This window comes from Heterodontus francisci, chromosome 31 (assembly GCF_036365525.1).
Source record: "Heterodontus francisci isolate sHetFra1 chromosome 31, sHetFra1.hap1, whole genome shotgun sequence".
NCBI classification, from domain to species: domain Eukaryota; kingdom Metazoa; phylum Chordata; class Chondrichthyes; order Heterodontiformes; family Heterodontidae; genus Heterodontus; species Heterodontus francisci.
The window spans coordinates 29,618,104-29,641,692 of NC_090401.1; the positions used below are offsets into that span (position 1 = coordinate 29,618,104).

The 23,589-nt window shown below is 40.8% G+C and overlaps 1 protein-coding gene across 6 annotated transcripts in view; it reads right to left on the reverse strand.

The window, feature by feature from the left end:
* zmym4.1 (zinc finger MYM-type containing 4, tandem duplicate 1) overlaps positions 1 to 23,589 on the reverse strand; it is a 276,696-nt gene that overhangs the window by 107,422 nt on the left and 145,685 nt on the right. For 5 of the 6 annotated variants that reach the window (XM_068011207.1, XM_068011208.1, XM_068011206.1 and 2 more), the window contains 2 exons: positions 15,285 to 15,354; positions 3,655 to 4,626 (listed from right to left, as the gene is read on the reverse strand). In XM_068011207.1, coding sequence (XP_067867308.1) covers positions 3,655 to 4,626; positions 15,285 to 15,354 — 1,042 coding nt within the window. The remainder of the gene's footprint in view (positions 1 to 3,654; positions 4,627 to 15,284; positions 15,355 to 23,589) is intronic. The other variant, XM_068011210.1, reaches the window with a different exon arrangement.

The following is a 23,589-nucleotide window of genomic DNA, read 5'->3' on the forward strand; positions in this document are numbered from 1 at the left end:
GCAGTTTGGCATGCAGATAGTCCTGTGTTGTAGCTTCACCAGGTTGACAGCTCATTTTGAGGTATGCCTGGTGCTGCTCCTGGCATGCCCTCCTGCACTCTTCATTGAACCAGGGTTGGTCTCCTAGCTCGATGGCAATGGTAGAGTGGGGGATATGCCGGGCCATGAGGTAACAGATTGTGGTCGAGTACAATTCTGCTGCTACTGATTGCCCACAGCGCCTCATGGATGCCCAGTTTTGCATTGCTAGATCTGTTCGAAATCTATCCCATTTAGCACGGTGGTAGTGTCACACAACACGTTGTATGGTATCCTCAATATGAAAACGGGACTGCGTCTCCACAAGGACTGTGCGGTGGTCACTCCTACCAATACAGTCATGGACAGAAGCATCTGCAGCAGGCAGATTGGTGAGGACGATATCTGTGGGAAAATATGGCCACAAACATAAACAAATAAAGAACAAGAGGATAACTAAGGAAAGAATAGGGCCTATTCTATTGGAGACCAAAAAGCTACTTGATTTTTGGAGGTGGAAGACGTGGGCATGGTTCTGAATGAATACTTTGTGTCTGTCTTCATGAAAGAGAAGAATGATGCAGACATTGTAATTGAGGAGGAATATTGGATGGAATGAGCATAGTGAGAAAGAAAATGTTAAGGAGTTTAACATCTTTGAAAGTAGATAAGTCATCAGGCTTGGATGAAACGCACCCCAGGTTGTTAAGGGAAGCAAGGGAGAGAACAGTGGTGTCTCTGACCATCATTTTGGTATCAGAGGACCTCTAACATTGTGCTGTTGCTTAAAAAGGAAGAAAGGGACAACCAAATTATCTACAGGCCAGTCAGCCTAATCTTGGCGGCAAATTATTGGAAAAAAATTGAAGCACAGTATTAATCAGCATTTGGAAAACGGAGTACCAATGACAGTCAGTATGGATTTGTTAAAGGAATGTTGTGTCTGACTAACTTGAATGAACTTTTCTGAGATAACAAGGAGGGTCAATGATGGTAGCACATTTGATGGAGTCTACATAGATTTTATCAAGACTTTTAACAAAAACAACACATGGCAGACTGGTCAGAGAAGTAAAGGTCCATGGGATCCGAGGGCAAATGGCTAATTGATCCAAAACTGCTCAGTACTAGGTCCATTACTTTGTGTGGCATATAGCAATGAATTATACTTATATACAGGGGGCATGATTAAGAAGTTTGCCAATGATGCAAAAATTGGCTGTATGCTTGATTGTGAGGAAGAAAGCTGTCAACTTCAAGAAGGTATCAATGGATTGGTCAGGTAGGCAAAAAAGTACATTTGGGAAAGCAAATAAGGCAAGGTAACATACAATAAATGGTCAGAGACTGAAGTGTAGAGGAACAGAAGGACTTGATTGCAGACCTACTGATCCCTGAAGATAGCAGGGCCGTTAGATAATGCGATTAAGAATTGATATAGGATACTTTTCATTACTAGCCGAGGCACAGAACAGAAGAGTAGTGAACTTGTTCCAGAACTATTTTAAACACTAGCTAGGCCACAGCCAGAGTACTGTGTACAGATCTGGTCAACACGTTATTGGAAGGTTGTGATCGCACTGGAGAGGCTAGAGAGAAGACTTACAAGGATGTTGCCACGAATTGAGAATTTTGACTATGCGGAAAGATTGACTAGGCTGAGGTTGTTTTCTTTGGAACAGAGGAGGCTGAGGGCGGATTTGATTGAGACGTGTAGAATCATGAGGGACCTAGACAGAATAGATAGAAAGGACCTATTTCCCTCAGCAGACAGATCAATAATCAGGGGGCACAGATTTAAAGGAATAAGGATTACAGAAGAGTTGAGGAAAAAATTTTTCACCCAGAGGGTGGTGGGGGGTCTGGAATTCACTGCCTGAGAGGGTGGTGGAGGCCAAAACCCTCACAGCATTTAAAAAGTACTTGGATATGCACTTGAACCTACAGGGCTACGGACCAAGAGCTGGGAAGCGGGAATAAGCTGAACAGCCCTTTCTCGGCTATTCTGTGTTGTAAATTTCTATAATTCTATGATCCTGAGCTCACTCTTTGCTGCTGACTGAAATTGCATGATCAAATGGAGCTCTGGGACAGAACTGCTCAAATCGAGACTTAATACCTCGATGCCATGCCCTCCCCTCATTATCTTACTTCCTTCTGTCACTTCAATTCACGGCTGCACATCCACAATTCCCATTGCTAAAAAGGAATCTGGATTCTCCTGTTCATTTGTCAGGTAAGGTCCGACTAGTTGGCTGGACACATGAAAAGTTGGCTGAGTCATTGGCGCTTTGCCTCTTTTTTTTTTGAAGAGTGCCATTAATTGTAGTTATTCCATATTCAAGGGCCTTCAATTTCACTTTTTGCTTTGTAAGCACACAGCAGTTACATATTTAGACAACATTTCTGTCTGATTATTGTTAAAAACTTTTACAAAAACGCAGTTTCCATTTAAAAATAGTGCCCTACACAAATATCCATTGCTTCCTATTTATTTAGCAGCAACATCTGGAAACTACCGGTTAATGAATTTCTACAATTAAAGAAATGTACCTGCAATTTATATAGCATCTTTCATGACCTCAGGATTTCTCAAAGTGCTCAACACATGAAGTACTTCTGAAGTATTGCAACATTCGGGAAACACAGTAGCCAATGCACACACAGCAAGGTCTCACAACCAACATGGAGATTAATGATCAGATTCTCTGTTTCAGTGATGTTGCTTCAGGAATAAATGCTGGCAAGGTCCTGGAAGGACCCCCCGGCCTTCTTGAAATAGTTGCATGAGATCCTTTACATCCACCTGAGGGCCTTGGTTTAACGCCTAATCTAAAATGCAGCAGCTCCAACTGTGCAGCACTCTGTACTAGACGGAAGTGTCAGCACAGATTATGTGCTCATGTCTTTGGAGTGGAGCTTGAACCCACAACTTTCTGTCTCAATGGCAAGAGGCTGACACTTTGGCTCAGTGGTAGCACTGAGTGAGAAGCAGCAAATGTGTTAAATTGGACATTTTTATTCTGTAAGCTGAATGGTACAAATTGATTGTGTGCCAGAAACTAGTTACAGAATTCGAGATCTCTTGAGATGAAGTGCTTTTATGTTACACAGTATTAAGGCCTCCCATGCTTGGGGAACGACAATATTTTAAGACCACAAAAATATGGGTCTACAAACATACTTTTCAGGTTAAGTAAGCTAATTTTAGTGAAGTGAAAACAAGATTCCAATCCTTCGTGTCTCTACTGATAAGGCAATTAGGCTTCCGTATTCCCTGGTGCAACCCAACATGATATTCAAAGGAGAAGGCGATTATACAGCTAGTGCTCTCCTTATGCAACATAAAAGCATCTAAAGAACTTCTTATAGCCTGGAGTTTTCTTTTAACTCTGGACAGTATTTACAACATGGGACCTCTTGTTCCAATTTTCCACTCCTTCTCTTCTGAAGCTTTTTGCCCTTGCAAGAATCACTGGATAGTGAAAAGGAGAGGAAACCATGGCTGATCTTCACTTTCCCCGAAAAGAAGCAAAGGCCAAAAATAGATTTTTCTAAGCAGAGACCAGCTTTTCAGCGAAGACTAGGATTAGAGCCTGTAAGGCTTAAAACTACACATCACATTTTGGAACTAACCTGCAGATATATCTTCATGCTCAATCACTTTCCGATTCTTTTCATTTTTCCCCTTATCCAGGACTTCAGCTCTTGGAGATTCATCTTGTCCCTCAACAGTCCCTCTGGGTAGAGAATCGACCATGATTGGCAAACCATCTTTAATTGCTAGCCTCGTCTCTGACGTAAAATTTTTCTTGTCTGACCTTTTCACCGGAAATCCCACAGATTCTTTTAGGATAACTGCTTTGCGTGATAATATTGCAGACTTTTCATCTTCACCTACAGCAGGCTTACCTCCTGCTCTTTCAATATCATCTCCATTTTCAGCAATATTAAACAGTTCTGTTTTATGCAAGGTCGAGCTATCTTCATTCTCGATAGACAAAGTTGTTTTGTGAACATCCCGATTCTCATCTTCACAGTCAAAGCAACTGTCACAATCATTTTTTAACAGCAAGTCCTTCTCAAAGTTGTTTGCACCATCTGATTCATATTCATCAGGTTTGTTTCCAATAGACTGCTTTATACATTTTAGTTCATCAAGCTCAGGCTTCCTCCTTTTTTCCTCAGCTTCATTAAACATGCCCTGTTCAACTCCGTTTCCTTCTTCAAAATTATTACTCAGAGCAGTTTGCTTACTTTGAGAGTCCTGAACCTGTAGACTGTCCACTGGATCAAAATCAACTTCATTGTCATTATCTTCCCCTAAAGGCACAGCAACAAGTTCACTCGAGCTCATATAGTCATTTTCATCCTCATCCAGCAGACGATGTCCTCTATGTAACAAAGTTTGCTCTTTATTGTTAAAAACATCACTTTGCCTTCCAAATGAGTCTCTCTGGCCAAAGCTGCTTTCATTCACAGTTACAGACAGTTCAAGTCTTCTCTCAGCTTTAACTCTATTTGTTGTGCTGAAGTCTAGCGCCTCAGGAGAAGATTCTCTGGATAGAACCTGTTGCCATCCACCCTCAGTATCCATCTCATCCTCACCTAAGAGAAATGCAGAAAGACAGTTGTATTTATAAATCCTTAATAAGCTTATATAGAATGCATACTTTACAAATATCCCTTCTTCAATACTTCATGGTCTAACCTACTGTTGTCCATATACCTGATGCCGATCCAATCAACACAAGCCAAAGAAAAAGTGCACTATAACTCCCACAAACCCTAAGCTCCACAACTTATCACTCCCTCCTGGTCTCAACCCAGGCCGAGCAGCCTTCTGTCACCAAGCCTGGTCGCCTGGTTCATAAACACTACTCAATCTGCTCTCACTATCTTCAAAAGCCACACGCCTAGCCTGAACTCAGGCCCTTCCACTGTACATGTTCCAGTGTTGCTCACTGCTCAAGTTTCATACTCGTCACCGCCTTAAAAAAAAAAATTGGGACACAATGATTGTGTCAATTACAAAATAGACTGTTCAGGGGTAAATACTTAATTTGAAAGTAAGCACAGATTATTCCATGCAAAGTTAAGTGTAATTTTGTACAAGCAAACGCCTAAAGCAACAGAAGGAATTATGAAGGATAATTACACAGACTACAACAGTAAACTGCATATTGCAAACCAGTTATGAAAAATTTTAACAAACTGATAAGCAAAGAAAATGTCTATAATCAAGGATCATTATCATTTAATATTTTAAAATTACATTAGTGAACAATAGATCATCTGGAATATTAACAATTTGGAAGAGAACAGTAATCTCAATTTTATAATCTTATTTTGGAATTTAGGTGACAACATAAACTACAACAGCCATATCTCTCAATTTATGGCATCATTTGAAACTTTTAATTGAATTTTTACCCTGTAACCACTTTCTCCCATCCAATTTTCCTGTGAAAATATTGCCCTCTTTCAATTGTTCTATACTTAATTCTGCTCTGTCGAACACAACTTATTTGAGGCACAATGGATTTTACATTCTGCTGCCAATACACATTTATTTTCAAGTACAATTTTAACAGACTGATAAAAAAGATTAGAAGCAATGGATTTCCCTGGAATGAGAACATTTTTAAAAAAAATTTAAATTAAGAGTTGTGCAACTACCATCTGTTCCAAACATGAAACTGCCAGAAGACAGCAAGATGTCAGCATAGATCTACAAGTTGGGCTCTCTTGATGACCTAGAGGTGAAGTCACTTTCTCTGAGGACTGAGAAGGTGCCACATTTGAATTAACTGATAACAGTCAGTGCAGCAGCAGAGGTGCTACAATTAGCTGCAAAGCTTTGGTTAGCGAAGGAAAAAAAATATCAGCCACAGTTCCTGCTTTTCATTGCTGTATGGAGACTGGTTAGAAGTGCATGCATGTGTGTGATCAACCAATGAGGACAAAAATCAAGCTGAACCCATGATGTCCTCAACTGACAGATAACCAGTTGATGCTTAATACTGCACCTGAATAGCTACTTGGTGACCACCAGCAGTGAAATCATATTCTAGCAAGGGAGTTTGTCCTTCAGGAGAAGACAAAAAAAAAGACTTACTACCTATGATTTTTTCCATCAACTACAAAATTTATGAATGATTTTGTTTGTAAGGCTCTCTTTTTTAAAAAAAAAAAGCTTCATTAGCTTATATATTCATTTTCATAAGCTTAAAATGTGCAAGAATGATACAAGAACATCTCTGTTCCTACTGTCATGCTAAGCCCGCACCTGCCAAGAATGAGGCACATTAATATGATCATGAGCATTGATTTTAAACTGTTACTGGAGTGAAGAAGGCTTGTTAAACAGATCAGCCGTGACTGGAAAAGACATTTGCATATTAACAGGTAGTGTTTTGAAGGGGAAAACATCAATTTTTATTTATTTTATTTAGAGATACAGCGCTGAAACAGGCCCTTTGGCCCACCGAGTCTGTGCCGACCAAGAACCACCCATTTATACTAACCCTGCAGTAATCCCATATTCCCTACCACCTACCTACATTAGGGGCAATTTACAATGGCCAATTTACCTATCACCTGCAAGTCTTTGGTGGTGGGAGGAAACCGGAGCACCCGGCGAAAACCCACGCGGTCACAGGGAGAACTTGCAAACTCCACACAGGCAGAACCCAAAACTGAACCCGGGTCCCTGGAGCTGTGAGGCTGTGGTGCTAACCGCTGCGCCGCCCTGACATTCAACCCACAATGGACTTTTGATCACCAGACGTTGAAGGTGGGGGAGTTCGCATTCCAAGTTGACTGCAAAGTTGGCAGAATACACAAACGGACATGGTCAAACCAGCTAGTCACATGACTAACCTGCTGGGCAACTTGAGTTTTTTTGACTTTGGGCAGAAAGCTGTTTGCTTCTGGACTGAGATCTCTCTCCTGTCTGCTCCCATCTCTTTCTCACAAGCCTCTGAATCCACTGAAGACACATGAACCCCAAGAGAGAAAAGTCTCCCAAGCGAACAAGGTTTAAGAAAAATATCGGGCCCCAACAAAAAGCAAGATCTACCTACAACCAAGAACTCTACAGTGAGCTCGAAGAACCATAACAACTCCTCTTGAGATATTGCCTCAAACTTTTCCACTTTACTTTTCTTCTCTTTTCTGTCTCTTGCATGTGTGCATCGCGTGGGTGCGGCATGTATCCATAGGCGTTAACCGAATTAGAGTTTAAGTTTAATAAATTTCAACTTTTCTTCTTTAAACCGAAGAAAGCCTGTTTGTGCTGGTTTCTTTGCCTTATAATTGGAAAGCGGCGAACAAGGATTCAGCAAAGGGGAGCTAAAAACACAATGTGTTTAAAAATAAAATCCTGTTACGGTAAGACCAGGTGAAGGCTGAAAGGGAACCCTAGACCTCTTTCTCACCTGGTTGTTACACTACCCATGCTTAACCTGGCATTGTGTTATTAAAAAAGCCTTTAAAATAGTTCGTCAACTGCTTCTACGTTATATTGCACAAGAACCTGCACATAGCCTTGACATGAATTCAGCTGCTGTGACATTGGAAGCTCTGTGGTTAATAAGGTTCAAAATATTGTGTAAGAAAGATCTGAAAACATTTATTTCAAAAGCAGATAAAGGTCTCCCTTGCATTATTTATAACAGGCCACTAAATACATTAACCTTAATGCATTTGTGCGGAATCAGCATGTTCTTACATTTCAAATACATCTAAAAAAAAACCTCTCTGTCTTTTTACAGAGATTTTCTATTGTATCTGCCATCACACAGCAGAAACAAACCAAGTATAGTTTAACCTCCAATACTTGTTTGTAATTCAGAGAATGGAGTTTAATTTAAAAAATGCACACGCAAACATGAGTCAGGCACTGAAAGGGCTGTTGATAAATGCCATTTTTACAAGAATACAAAGTCATTGCGGGAAATGGGACTCAATTATACATATATCCGAAGTAAATCGTGATTTAATTAAAATCATCCTGCATCATTGACATGGACAGCACTGGCAATCTGCACCTACCATGAAAGCCAATGCCAGCAAAAGAAAACAGAATACATCATGAAGTTTACATTTGCAATGATATTACTGCAGTTATTTCAAGATTGCAGTCTCTGCATAGTTTATGACACCACCTCAGTTACTCACGAGATTACTGCCTTTTAATCACTCCCATATATCCAATACATATCAATGGCAACCACTTTAAAAATATATAGTTTCTTCTGAACTCATTAAAATTATCATTGACAATTATCATTGACCTTCAACAGTTTAAGTATCCTGTTGCAACAATACAGTTCTGCATAGGCTGGTATTAATTTGAAGACCAGATTTATTTCTTTTGAAGAGGAACTGAGGAACAATTTTGGTCCAAGGTTATAGAATGCCTAAACAGTACTTATGGAACTGTTCGTGCAACTACAGTGTGACATGAGCTGGCACCTGATTAAAAAAACGTAAATGCTTTGGAAGCCCATTTTTAAACAAAATATATAACACCTCAATATGACTGTCTACACAACACACAATTACGTAAACTAATGCGTGGGTTAGATTTTGATTAGCTTTTAGCAAGAAAAATACAATTCTGCTTATTTTCATAATGCATCATAAATTTATATATTTGTGCAAACGTTCAGAAATTGAATTGTACTGAATAATACCGGATTACCATACTTGGCTCAAGATTTGAGCTTGGAAAAAGATCAGTATTAATAAAATGTTAAACAGCATGCTTTAAAAAGGTTTCCTGTGGCAAAAAATGGAATGCCAGTTAGTGCCTTCATTGGGAATTGAGAATGGAAAAATTACAATAAACTGTAACTAGAATTTAAAACTTGCATTTATATATCCCCTTTAACATTAACACTACCCCAAGGCACTTCAATGAAATGTAATCAGGCAAATTATCAACACTGAGCCTAAAAAGGAGATATTAGGATATTACGCCAGGTGAGAAAGGTGTCTCGGGGTCTTTTACTTTTTTCACCTGGTCTTATTGTAACAGGGTTTAATTTTAAACTGTGTTTGAGCTCCCCCTTGGTGAATCCTTGTTCACCACTTTCCAATTATTAGGCAAAGAAATGAGCACACCAGGTTTTCTTAGGTTTAAAGAAGTGTGAAATTTATTAAACCCTAATTCGGTTAACGCCTACGGATATATGACGTGCTAGCATGCACACATGATACACAAATCCAAATAGGGACAGAAAAGAGAAGAAAAATAAAGGAGAGGTTTCAGGCAGTCTCTGAAGGGGGTTTCTCGTTACTGTTTCTGTGTTTCCAGCTCGCCATGAAGTTTTTGATTGTAGATAGCTCTTACTTTTAGTAGGGGCCCAGTATTCTTCTTAACCTTGTTCACGTAGGAGACTTTTCTCTCTCAGTTCACATGTCTTCAATGGGTCTTCCGTTCCGTGAGAAAGAGATGGGAGCAGACAGGAGAGAAGTGTTCTCAGTCCAGGAACAAACAGTTTTCTGAGTTTCATTTTCCCAGCAAGTTCAAATTCAAAAAACTTCAAAAACAGTCAGCCAATCTGGTCCGACCACCACTTCTGTGTATTGGGGAAGCAAGGACTGGGACCATGGTTCCAACTCTGTCTGCCAGCATGCAAATGTCTTTCCAGTCAGAGGCTTGGCAATTCTTTTGATAGGCCTTCTTTTCTTCCCAGCCACAATTTTAAGTTTTAATGTTCATGTGGCGAAATAATGTGTGCCTCAGTCTTGGCAGGTGGGGGCCAGCATGACAGTAGGTTTTAAGGAGGATCTTAAAAAAGGTGGGGAGAGTCAGAATTTTAGGAAGGGAATAAAAGAGCTTAGCGCCTTAACAGTGAAAGGTATAGACATCAATTGTGGGGCAAAGGGAATGGGAGATGCGCAAGAGGCCAGAGTTGGAGGAACAGAAAATTCTTGGAGGGTTGTATGCTTAGAGCAGTTTACAGAAACAGGAAGGGACGAGGTCACCGATAAGAATTTGAATATGAGGATGAGAATATTAAATTGGAGGCATCGACAGATCATGAAACAATGAAGGCTAGCAAGCACAGGGATGAAAATGAGCAGTACCTCCCACAGGTTGGGATACAAGCAGCGTACTTTCGGAGGATATGGACGGTGGAGGAGGAGAGGCTGGTCACGAGAGTATTGAAATAAATAATACTGGAGGTGACAAAGGCATAGACAAGGGTTTCAACAAGTCATTGCTTAGCAGAGATGGGCGATGTTATATAATGGAATTGGATCGTGTTTATGATGGAATTCTTACAGGGTTAGAAGTTCAGCTCACGGTCAAATATGATGGAGATTCTAAACAGTCAGCTTAAATTGTTGGCAACGGTTGGGGAGGGGGACGGAATCGGAAGTGAGGGTATGAAGCAACAATGCTTCTAATTTATTTTTGAGTGCATGGGTAATATATTTAAGTGCATGGATTCTTTAAATTTTTTGGCCGACTGTGTACAGCCTGCACAGGGACTTTTGGGTTGCTGCACCATCGCACAGCTTACAGAAACATTGGTGTGCTGTTTACAGCAAGGGCCAAAGACTATGGCTTTGGTCTTCCTAATCTTTAACTGGAGGAAACTGCAGCCAATCCAGGACAGAATGCTGGACAAGCAGGTTGACAACACATGGCAGTGCAGGGGTCGAAAGAAGCAATGGAGAGATAGAGCTGGGTGTTGTCAGCATACAGGTGGAACCTGGCATCATGTCTTCATATGGTGTTATCAAGTGAACCAAGGATAGATACTTGGGGACACCCCCTGGTTAACAGCCTGAATATAAGGGCAGAAAGAAAAGTCAAAGAATTTAGATGAAGACCAAGTTAGAAAACGTTTGTTCCCAAGGATAAGTTTCCATTTATTTAGACATGACAATGATGACAACAAATCAGAAATCAGAAATTTACAAGAAGATATGGAATAAAAAAGGTGGGACCTGAACAAGTGGGATGGGTTGCACCTGAACCGGAGCAGGACCAACATCCTTGCTGGGAGGCTTGCTAGTGCTGTTGTGCAAGGGGGGGGGGGCACGGTGGGTGGGCGGTTTAAACTAATTTGGCAGGGGAATGGGATACACAATGGAGATACAGGAGGGGGTGATGCACAGCCAAATATAGATGAGAAACCAAGTCAGTCTGGAAGGCAGAGTAAATATAGACCTGTTACGGCACAAGCGAATAAGGCAAGGCTGGATTGCATCTATTTTAACGCAAGGAGTCTCACAAGTCAGGCAAATGAAGTGAGGGCTTTGATTAACACATGGGAATATGATATTATTGCTATCAGAGACATGGTTGAGGGAAGGGCAGGACTGGCAACTCAATATTCCAGGGTATAGAATCTTCAAGTTTGACAGGAGAGGGGGTAAAAGAGGTGGCATTGCACTGTTGATCAAGGAGTCAATAACTGCAGTAAGGAGGGATGATATCTGAGAAGGTCCCTCAAATGAGGCCATATGGGTAGAACTTAAAAATCAAAAGGGGCAATCACTTGGCTGGGAGTGTACTACAGGCCTCCAAAACTGTCAGGCAAATCTCAGAGAGGTGCAAAAATAATAGGGTAATAATAGTGCAAAAGGCTTAAAGGGGGCAGAATTCTTAAAATGTATACAGGAGAGCTTTTTGAGCCAGCACATAGAAAGTGCTACAAGAGATGGGCAGTACTGGACCTAATCCTAGGGAATGAAGCCGGACAAGTGGGAGAAGTATCAGTGGGGGAGCATTTTGGGGTTAGTGACCATAACTCTAAGATTTAAGGTAGTTATGGAAAAGGACAAAGTCAGACAGGAAATAAAGGTACTGAATTGGGGGAAGGCCGATTTCAATATGATAAAAAAGGATCTGGCCAAAGTGGACTGGGAGCAGCTACTTGTAGGAAAGTCTACATCAGACCAGTGGGAGTCATTCAAAAAGGAAACAGTTGAGAGTTCAGGGCCAATATGCTCCCGTAAAGGTGAAGAGTAGGACCAACAAATCCAGGGAACCCTAAATGTCAAGGGATATAGAGGATTGGATAAGGAGGAAAAAAAACGGAGGCTTATGGCAGATTCAGAGGGCTGAAAACAGCGGAGGCCCTAGAGGCGTATAGAAAGTGTAGGAGGGTACTTAAAAAATTAGGAGAGCGAAGAGGGGGCATGAAAAAACACTGGCAGGCAAAATAAAGGAAAATCCCAAGGCACTTTATAAGTATATTAAGGACAAGAGGATAACCAGCGAAAGAGTAGGGCCCATTAGAGACCAAAGTGGCAATCTGTGTGTGGAGCCGGAGGACGTACGTGAAGTATTAAATGATTACTTTTCATCTGTGTTCACTATGGAGAAGGACGATGTGAGTGTAGAGATCAGGGAGGGGGACTGTGATATACTTGAACAAATCAGCATTGAAAGGGAGGAAGTATTAGCGGTTTTAGCAGACTTAAAAGAGGATAAATCCCAAGAGCCAGGTTGCTATGTGAGGCAAGGGAGGAGATTGCAGGGGCTCTGACATAAATTTTGAAATCCTCTCTGGCCACAGGAGAGGTGCCAGAAGACTGGAGGACAGTGAATGTGGTACCATTATTCAAGAAGGTTAGTAGGGACAAACCAGGTAATTACAGGCCAGTGAGTCTAACATCAGTGGTAGGGAAACTATTGGAAAAAATCTGATGGACAGTATTAATCTCCACTTGGGGAGGCAGGGATTAATCAAGGACAGTCAGCATGGCCTTGTCAGGGGGAGTTCACAACTAACAAATTTGATTGAATTTTTCGAGGTGACTTGGTGTGGAGATGAGGGTAAAGCAGTTGATGTAGCCTACATGGGCTTCAGTAAGGCTTTTGATAAGGTCCTGCATGGGAGATTGGTCAAGAAGGTAAGAGCCCATGGGATCCAGGACAATTTGAATTCAAAACTGGCTTAGTGTCAGAAGGCAGAGGGTGATGGTCGATGGTTATTTTTGCGATTGGAAACCTGTGAACAGTAGTGTATCGCAGGGATCGCTGCTGGGACCCTTGCTGTTTGTAGTGTACATTAATGATTTAGACATGTATATAGGAGGTATGATCAGTAAGTTCGCAGATGACATGAAAATTGGTGGTGTTGTAAATAGTGAGGAGGAAAGCGTTAGATTACAGGACAATACAGATGAGCTGGTAAGATGGGCAGAGCAGTGGCAAATAGAATTTAATTCTGAGAAGTGTGAGGTGATGCATTTTGGGAGGACTAAAAAGGCAAGGAAATATACAATGGATGGTAGGACCCTAGGAAGTATAGAGGCTCAGAGGGACCTTGATGCACTTGTCCATAGATCAATGAAGGCAGCAGCACAGGTAGATAAGGTGGTTAGGAAGGCATATGGCATACTTGCCTTTATTAGCCGAGATACAGAATATAAGAGCAGGGGGTTATGGTGGATCTGTTTAAAACGCTAGTTAGGCCACAGCTGGAGTACCGTGTACAGTTCTGGTCACCACACTATAGGAAGGATGCGATTGCACTGGAGAGTGTGCAGAGGAGATTCACCAGGATGTTGCCTGGGCTAGAGAATTTCAGCTATGAAGAGAGACTTGAAAAGGCTAGGGTTGTTTTCCTTTGGGCAGAGAAGGCTGAGGGGGGGACCTGACTGAGATATACAAAATTATGAGGGGCATAGATAGGGTAGATAGGAAGAAACTTTTTCCCTTAGCGGAGGTGTCAATAACTAGGGGGTATAGATTTAAGGTAAGGGGCAGGAGGGTTAGAGGGAATTTGAGGAAAAGTCTTTTCACCCAAAGGGTGGTTGGAATCTCGAACACACTGCCTGAAGGGGTGATACAGGCAGGAACACTCACAGCATTTAAGAAGAATTTAGATGAGCACTTGAAACGCCACAGCATACAAGGCTACGGGACAAGCGCTGGAAAATGGTATTAGGGTAGGTGCTTGATGGCCGGCACGGACAAGATGGGCCGAAGGGTCTCTGTGCTGTATAACTCTATTGCTCTAAAAAAGGCTAACATTCGCAATTGCTTATGGATTGATATTTTTTTAAATATAAACAGTTAATTTTTGGATAAGGAATTGATTTTCTAATTTAAAACTAAGACATTAAGCTATCCCAAGCAATTAAACAGCCAACAAACCAGGTTGCGCTGATCGACATTGGTGAGATTTCTCCACTTTAGAAATTATAAACTGCTGCAGGAGCAACAGCCCTGTTGACGATAGACAGCAGTATGGAGGCAGGTGACATATGGCACTGCATCTATTACAGTACCTTAAACCGTCTCCAATACAGAAGACAAAAAATATATTTATCTCTGAAATTCCAGCTCGCAATATAGCTTTGTTTCAAAAAATAACAAACTACTAGCAACTTAACAGGCACAACAGTTTGAATCAAATTCTAGGGAGTGCCAACAAATACTTTCAAAGGTCCACCAAATCCTTCAGCACTGTTGGCATGACTTTATGTAGACTTTTCAGAAATAAATCGGAGCAGTTATTCATAAACTTGGCCAATTTTTGATGGCTCGCCCAACACCTTCATCCTCTTCTCTTGTTTTTCTTCAGAAAAGCAAATCATGCTCTCAGAGATGTTGCAATTTCAACTTTAAATTGTTGTGAAATCCAAACTGTAATAAGAATGTTCCTTAGCAAGTATTTGAGTTATGCAGGCCATGAGGTCTGACTTCAATTCCAAATCTGTGTTTAATTGTCCAATTTCAACCAGTCATTCAGTAGGGCGGTACAATTGGTTTCAGCATATCCTTAGCGTCCACCATATAAAATATCCAAATAGCCTCAAATTTTCCAGACATCAATCCAAAAAAAACCTACTTCACTGTCGGAATCGAATTCTGACTGACCAGATTATTTCCAAATCCCTTCAGCAGCCACATGCCCCCCCTCCACTACCTCCTTGCAACAAATTAGAATCAACAATGCCACACGAAATTCACACGTGTTCAACAAAATTTTACACTGGCTATCAATTTCCACACAAATCGAAAGTTTTCACAAATATTTTTTCCATACTCTATGCCCAATCAGCATCCCGCTCATCGTGTATCCGGTATGATTATTTCCAACTATACTAAACCATGGATTTCCTCTGTTTCATACAGCAAAATGGTGATTAGTTTTGCAGTGGCTTGTTGACTTCTTAATCTTATTGCAGGATCTCAACAGGTGGAGATTTAATCTTTCATAAGATCGATGGAAAGTTTTTGTTGAGAAGCATTTTCTGAATTAAACGTTCAAAAATAAGGCACTTACTAGCATCGCCATCTTCCTCCCACGTGCCAGGAGAATGACAAGTAGCATTGCCGAGAAATTCGTCGTCATCCTGGAAGCAGAAAAGTCGCAAAAACATTGGAGTGAAACAACTGACAAGTAATCATTGAATACAATTTGTTATGACTGAGGCTGGAAGAGTGCACTGTCTTTCTCCAGTTCAACTTCTCCACGGGTAACATATATTGAAATGGTTTTACCCAGTTAGTGATATGGCCAATTTGATACTTTTTATTTCAGAATAAAATCCACTAACCAGGTTTCTTTACTAAACAACAAAATTATTCATTTATTATAAAACAAGACTTAAATACAGATGCAAAGCTTATTAACACACAAGTTGAAATGTGAAAGGTCCTTCTAAATTAAACCAACACACACGCACGCGCACACACACTGGTTAAACAAAAAATAAAGTTGTCTCTGTAGAGATCTCTTTACATAAATAGAAAAAAAACTTTGACCAAATACTTGTTAATTCTTGAAGAAACAACGGATAAGATAATGGAATGATATCAGTTGTCCTTTTATTCTGGCATCCAAATACACGTAGACGGCTGTCACCGAGATCTTTTTGGAGCAGTTCTCTTCAAAGAGCATAGAGGCATCAGGTTCTCTATTTCCCACACTGGATTCTCAGGATTTCTCATAAGAGATGGAAAGGATGAGCTGGTGGCTTCTCTCTTAGCAGGCTTACCCGCAACTGAACCCAAAACAATATCCAAAACAAAACAAACTCATGACCACCATAAATCTTGACATGTCACTTCTCTGTAAACAACTCCCCTAGTCAGAGGCTCCTGTTGTTTACCTAGCTAAAGACATGTACCTTCCAGCAAGTCTGTTTTTAAACAAAGTCCTTCCTGTGACCTTGTTAAAAAAAAAAGTCCAGCATCTATGGAATCTCTTCAGTCTTTCAAATGAATCAATTTCCACAATTATTAAACACGAGTCCTCAAAACATATTAAAAAGGAAGCTCTTTCATAACACCTCCATCCTTGGAGGAATGAAATGCCATTTTTAAATGCATTTCTTTACAAAGAGTGGAAAAAAAATAGAGGATGAAAAAAAATTTAAACAAAGTTGCACACTCAGTTATGTGCCCGATACCATCTTTGTACTCATAACTCAAAGCAGGGTTAAATTCTAGACAACGCATCAGTAATTACATTTTTCCTCCACAATATGGATACTCTGATAGGACTACATTAGTAAACTCCATTAAAATAGTCTGACATTCTGGTTTTTGAATTTTTCCACAAACGCTAGGGAGTTATGATCAGTGTATACCAGTGTCTTTCTGTAGTTGTGGCAGACATATACTTCAAAATGTTTAAGAGCTAGTAGTAAGCCCAGGGTTTCTTTTTCCGCTGTAGAGTATTTCTTCTGGTTTCGATTTAGCTTTTCAGAAAAGTATCCCACTCGCCTTTCTATGCCCGAATCATCGTCTAGTAACAGGACTGCACCAGGCCCCAAGTTGACTGGCATCAATTGCTATTTTGAAGGGCATCGTGAAATTTGGGGCAATCAACACTGGTTCATTTATCAAAATTGCTTTCAGACTCTCAAAAGATGCTTGACACTCTCCTGACCACACTACCTTGGCTCTCTTTCTGTAGCAAATCCATCAATGGAGCAGCTATGCTGCTAAAATTTGGTACAAACTTGCAGTAGAAACCAAACATCCCCAAAAAGCTTATGATTTCTCATATAGTCTAAGGGACAGGGAACTCCACCAATGCTTGTACTTTTGCTGCCTTGGCAACACTTGTCTTTGCCCTCCTATATGCCCGAGATACATTACCCGCACTTTTGCAAATTCACTTTTGGCAAGATTTGTCACCAAATCAGCTGACTGTAATTTTCTAAATAGAGCTTCTAGTTGTTCCAAGTGGTCCTTCCAAGTGTCACTGCATACCTGCATATCAAGGTAAACCACACAGTTAGGAACACTGACTACTACTTGGTTCATTAGTCTCTGGAAAGTTGCTGGGGCATTTTTTAGCCTGGCATCACTTGTCATTGGAAGATCGTCTGGTGTGACAAAGGCCAATATTTCTTTAGCTCGGGGTGTTAAAGGAAGCAGCATCCCTTTAACAAATCTATTTTGGTAAAAAAACATGGCACTGCCAATTGTCAACACAGTCTTCCAAACGAGGAATTAGGTAGGAGTCTGCCTTTGTTACTGCAATTACCTTTCTGTAGTCTATGCAAATCTAGTTGAATCATCAGGTTTAGGCACTAACACGACTGGAAAACTCTAGCTGCTTTGACGAGGTTCAATTTGTGGTTTTCCAACATGTATTGGATTTCTGCTTTCACCTGGGCCTGTTTCTCTGGACTTAAGCGATAAGGATGCTGTTTTATAGAAGATTTGCCTAGATCCACATCATCTATGGCTAAGATTGTACATCCCGATTTATCCCTACAGACTCCTTTAAATGCTGTGAGCAGCCTTGTTAGGTCTTCTCGTTGTTATGCATCTAAATATGAAAGCATTGCGTCTAATCTCCCTAACAATTCAGTATTAGCTAACGGGATAGTAGGAGGTTCAACTTGAGAATTGTCCAGGCCTTCTTCTGCATCATCCTCACTACCCCTTTCATCCTTCACTGTCCCTATTACCTGACATACCTGTTCTTACAATATCACTGCCGGGAGGTGGATAAGCGTCAAGATATTAAATGTGACACAGCTGATTCTTTTTCCGGCGATCTAGGGTGGCAATCAAATAATTCACTTTACCAATCCTTTTGACTACTCTATACGGTCCACTGAACTGTGCTTTCAGCAGTTCACCCTGTAAAGGCAGTAATACTAACACTTCATTCCCTGGTTAAAATATTCGTGTCTTGGCATGCTTTTTTGCCCATTTCTTCAGAGTTTTTTGTGAAGCTTTCAGGTGTTCCTGAGTCACTTCCGGACTCTCATGAGCCACTCCCAGAACACGGACACATACTAACACAGAAGATCTGTCCCTCAGTTCTAAAAGCTTTTTTGATTACTTTTAGAGAACCTCTTACCTCATGTCCATAAACTAACTCAAAAGAACTTAAACTGGTAGACTCATTAGATGAATCCCTGATGGCAAACAAAAGAAATTCCAGCCCTTTGTCCCAATCATGGGGATATTCATGACAGTATGCCCTGATCCTCATTTTGAGGGTCTGATGGTACCGTTCCAAAGCCCCTTGTGTCTGTGGGTGGTATGCTGAAGACTTTAACTGTGTTATACCCAGATTACTCATGACTTCCTGAAAAGTTTTCGACATAAAATTGGAACCTCGATCTGACTGGATTTCAAATCGGTAATCCGTATCTCGTGAAGAACTTGGATAACTTCTCTACCACTACCTTAGCAGAAATTGTTCTCAAGGGATTGGCCTCCAGGAACCGAGTAGCCATAACAATAATAGTGAGTATATATCAATGTCCCACTCTTGTCTTTGGTAAAAGTCCCACACAGTTTACCAACACCCTACTAAATGGTTCCCCAATACCTGGTATGGGAATTAGTGGTGCCGGTTTTATGGCAGGTTGTGGTTTTCCCCACAATCTGACACATATGGGACGTCTTACAAAACTGCACCTCAATCTTGGAAAGACCTAACCAGTAAAAATGTCAACTTATGTGATTTCGTCGTCTGGGTCCCCACACATCCCGCTATAGGAATTTCATGCTCTATCCTTAGTTGTTCCCGGTGATACTTTGGCGGCACCACTTTCTGATGAACTACCGTCCATTCTTCGTCTGTAAGTCTGTAAGGTGATTTCCACTTCGTCAGAATCCCATTTTTAATATAGTAACCTTCCGGAACTTCCTTTCCTTCAGTTTCAGTTAGAGCCGACTGTGCCACTTTACTTAACTCTGGGATCAGCTTGCTGAGCCTTGATCAGAAAAGACTTATTGAAAATTTCCTTTGAATTATCCAAATCCCCAAAGAAAGTTTCAGATATTCGGCTGTGTCTCTGTGGTGCCAATTTGGCCTCCGACAATGGAACTTGTTTAGCCATCACTACACATGAATGAAAAATTCCTGGAACCTTTTCCTGCAACTGCTCTGTCATAGAGTCAGAGATACAGCACTGAAACAGGCCCTTCGGCCCACCGAGTCAGTGTCAACCATTAACCACCCATTTATATTAATCCTACATTAATCCCATATTCCCTACCACATCTCCACCTTCCCTCAATTCTCCTACCACCTACCTACACTAGAGGCAATTTACAATGGCCAATTTGCCTATCAACATGCAAGTCTTTTGGCTGTGGGAGGAAACCCGGCGGAAACCCACACGGTCACAGGGAGAACTTGCAAACTCCGCACAGGCAGTACCCAGAACTGTCTCTGACTTCACTTGGTTTTTCCATTACTACTGGAGAAGCTACTACCTTCACTCCGGCCAAATCATTCCCCGGGAGTAGGTCAACTCCATCTACATGCAAACTATGGACAACTCCTACGGTTACCATTCAATAAAACCTTGGCATTCAATGCGCTCTGTGGTGGAAAAGTTATGCCTTTCCCCTGCAAGAGAGTTTGGGTGTCTCCTGCATCCCTAAGTATAACTATAGGTTTACCAGCCTCACTTGAGGGATAAGGAGTTATTTTTTCTTTTGACAAGAATTCCCTATAACTCTCAGGTATCCCTGCACTCTCAGCAGTTTTTGCACTTAACCTTTTCAGCTACAGTCTGATCTGTCGTACTCACTGTCAGGGCCCCTTTCACTGCATTAGCCTTGTGTACCCCAATTAAGTCCCACAACCTCCAGCATTCTGCACAAAGGTGTCCCACCTTGTGGCAATGAAAACACTTGGGTTTTCGGACCTCACTTCCACCCTCAGCATCTTTCTTTCCGGCCTGAGAAGATCCCACGGCACTCCCAGCTGTCCCTTCCTGTCCCCAACTACTTGCCTTCCTTTCACCCTCACACCTTCTACCCTCAGGTTTGAGAGTGTGACGGCAAAGGGGTTCAGGCTTGTAAACAAGCTCGTAATCATCAGCGATCTCAGCTGCCTGTCTGGCTGTTGAAATTTTCTGGTTCTCTACATGGGTTCATATTAATGGAGGGAGTGAATTTTAAAATTCTTCCACGAGAATTATTTCCCCAAGGGGGTCTCATACGTGGCCTCTACCTTTAGTGCCCGCATCCAATTATCAAAAATAATTTGCTTCACTCTCTCAAATTCTATACAAGTCTGCCCAGCCAATCTCCAGAGGTTCCAAAATTTCTGCTTATAAGCTTCAGGGACTAACTCATAAGCAGCGAGAATAGCCGTTTTTGACATCTCACAATCTGCAAAAGCCTTCTCAGAAAGCATAACATAAACTTCATGAGCTCTGCCCATCAACCTGCTTTGCATGAGCAACGTCCAGCTTTCCTTCGGCCACTTCATCTGTCTAGACATCTTTTCAAAAGAAATCAAAAATGCCTTTATACGGCCCTTTCCTCAAACTTCAGGGGGGCTTGCACAAATTTAAACAGCTCTCCACTGGGTCCTGGGTTGCAGTCAGGTCTTTCCTCACCAGAATTTTCTTCGCAGTCAAGGCCACCATTTTTTTTTTTTAAGTTGTAACTTTTTTTAATTGGAATATCCTTTCTTGCTCCCTTTCTTTTTCTCTCTCCTGCCACTCTGCTTTCTCCCTTTGAAATTCTAGTTCAAGTTTTTCATTTCTTTTTCCTGTTCAAGCTACTTCATCTGTAACTGAATTCTAGCTAATTCAACTGAACTACCATCGAGATGGCCTTTTCCTTCTTCCAATTTCAAATGCTGTGCCATTACCTCAATTATATTTGCTTTCTTAGCTCCTGGTTTTAACTCTAACTTTTCTGCCAATGCTTTTAGCCTAGCCTTGTTTAAGATTTGCAAATCACTCAGGGATAAAGACTCCCTCTCCAGAACAGTCGTCACAACTGACAAAGCCAATCCAGTAGTGTAAACTAATGCACAAGCAGGGTGTTTTCATTTTCCCCTTTTCAATTATTATTATCCCACTTACAATAGCACGTTGGCTTTGGGTTATCCCGGAAAAGCCCCCAATTATATGTTATGACTGAGGCTGGAAGAGTGCACTGTCTTTCTCTAGTTACACTTCTCCACGGGTAACATATATTTAAATGATTTTACCCAGTTAGCGATACGGCCAATTAGATACTCTTTTATTTCAGAATAAAATCCACTAACCAGGTTTCTTTACTTAACAAAATTATTAAATTATAAAACAAGACTTATTCAATAAAGATGCAAAGCTTAACACAGGTTGAAAGATGAAAGTTCCCTTCTAAATTAACCCACACACAAACACTCACACTGGTTAAATAAATAAGTTTTCTCTGCAGAGATCACTTTACAAAAAATAATTTGGCCAAATACTTGTTAATTTTTGAAGAAACAAAGGATAAGATATGGAATGACATCAGCTGTCCCTTTATTCTGGCATCCAAATATGCGTAGACAGCTGCCACTGGGATCTTTCTGGAGCAGTTCTCTTCAGGTGACACTGAGGCTTAGTCTAGCAGGCTTTTCAGGAGAAATACAGCATCAGGTTCTCTATTTCCCACACTGGATTCTCAGAATCTCATAAGAGATAGAAGAGGATGAGCTGGTGGTTTCTCTCTTAGCAGGCTTACCCCCAACTGAACCAAACAATATCCAAAACAAAACCAACTCATGACCACCATAAATCTTGACGTCACTTCTCTGTAAATAACTCCCCTAGTCAGAGGCTTCTGTTGTTTACTTAGCTAAAGACATGTGACTTCCAGTAAGTCTGTTTTGAAACAAAGCCCAAGTCTTTCCAGTGACCTTATTAAAAAAAAAGTCCAGCATCTATGGAATCTCTTCAGTCTTTCAAATGAATCAATTTCCACAATTTTTAAACACGAGTCCTCAAAACATATTAAAAAAGGAAGCACTTTCATAACAAACTGCACTCTGTTCCACTTCAGGCCAAGAGAAATTACCATCCTGAAAGTTATCCATCTCAAAAATCAGTTACTTTAGTAAGTTTCATAAATGATACTCTGATGTATTAAGTATTTACATATTATAATCCTGCCCATAATGCACACTTCCTGCAAGTTTCACACTTACTTGCTGTAACACATGCTGTCACACATTCAGTCACCACTCTCATCAGCCGAAGTTTATTCTAACCTACATAGAATTGCTAACCAAATTTACCCCTTCTGCAATGTAATATAAAAAGGCATTTAACAGAAGCACCACTGGATCCATTGAGATGCAATTACTAAAGACAAGTTGGTGTCAGGGCTTTTAGAAGGTAGAACAGAAACTCTGTTTGAAAATAACACACAAATTAACACCCAATGTACCATTAAGACACACAGACCATGGGTCAAATGTTTGATTCCCAGTCTATGCTGCGAGCTCATCTCAATTAGGTCAGCCACTGGTTGCTAAAATAGATTACAGATGTAAAGAATGCAACAGACTTACATATTTCCATTCACTGCCATGTGGTGCTGTGTATTTGACTGTTGTTTGAAGGAAGTTCAATTAAAATACCAGTAGAAAAAAAATAGACTAAATTCAAAGCAAATTATTAAATTATACATTGAAATCTGAGTAAAAATAAAGCATATGCTGCAATACACTGAGAAAGTCAGAATGAACGGGTGGATCAAAATTCTTCAATTGGCCTGTTTAATTCTTCCACGTGTTACAACCAGGTGAGAAAGATGTCTAGGGGTCTTTTACTGTCTTCACCTGGTCTTATTGTAACAGGGTTTAATTTTTAAACGTACTGTGCTTTGAGCTCCCCCTTTGGTGCATCCTTGTTTACCGCTTTCCAATTATAAGGCAAAGAAATGAGCATAAACGTACTTTCTTAGGTTTACAAAAAAGTGAAATTTATTAAACCTTAAACAAACCCGAATACGATTAACGCCTACAGATATATGACGTGCCCACGCTAGCATGCACATGCAATACCCGCATACAAATAGGGACAGAAAAAATAAAATAGAGGGGTTTGAGGCAATATCAGAAGGGTTTCTTGTTTACTGTGCTTCGAGCTCACTGTGGTCCTTTTGTAAGTAGTCTTGCTTTGCGTTGGGGTCCAGTATTCTTCTTAAACCCTGTTCACTGTAGCAGACTTTTCTCTCTTGGGGTTCATGTGTCTTCAGTGGATTCCGAAGCTAGTGAGAGCTAGATGAGAGCAGACAGGAGAGAGGTGTTCTCAGTCCAGGAGAAAACAGCTTTCTGAGTTCAAAATCCCTGTTGAAAGTTCAAATTCAAAAAACTCCAACAGTCAGCCAGT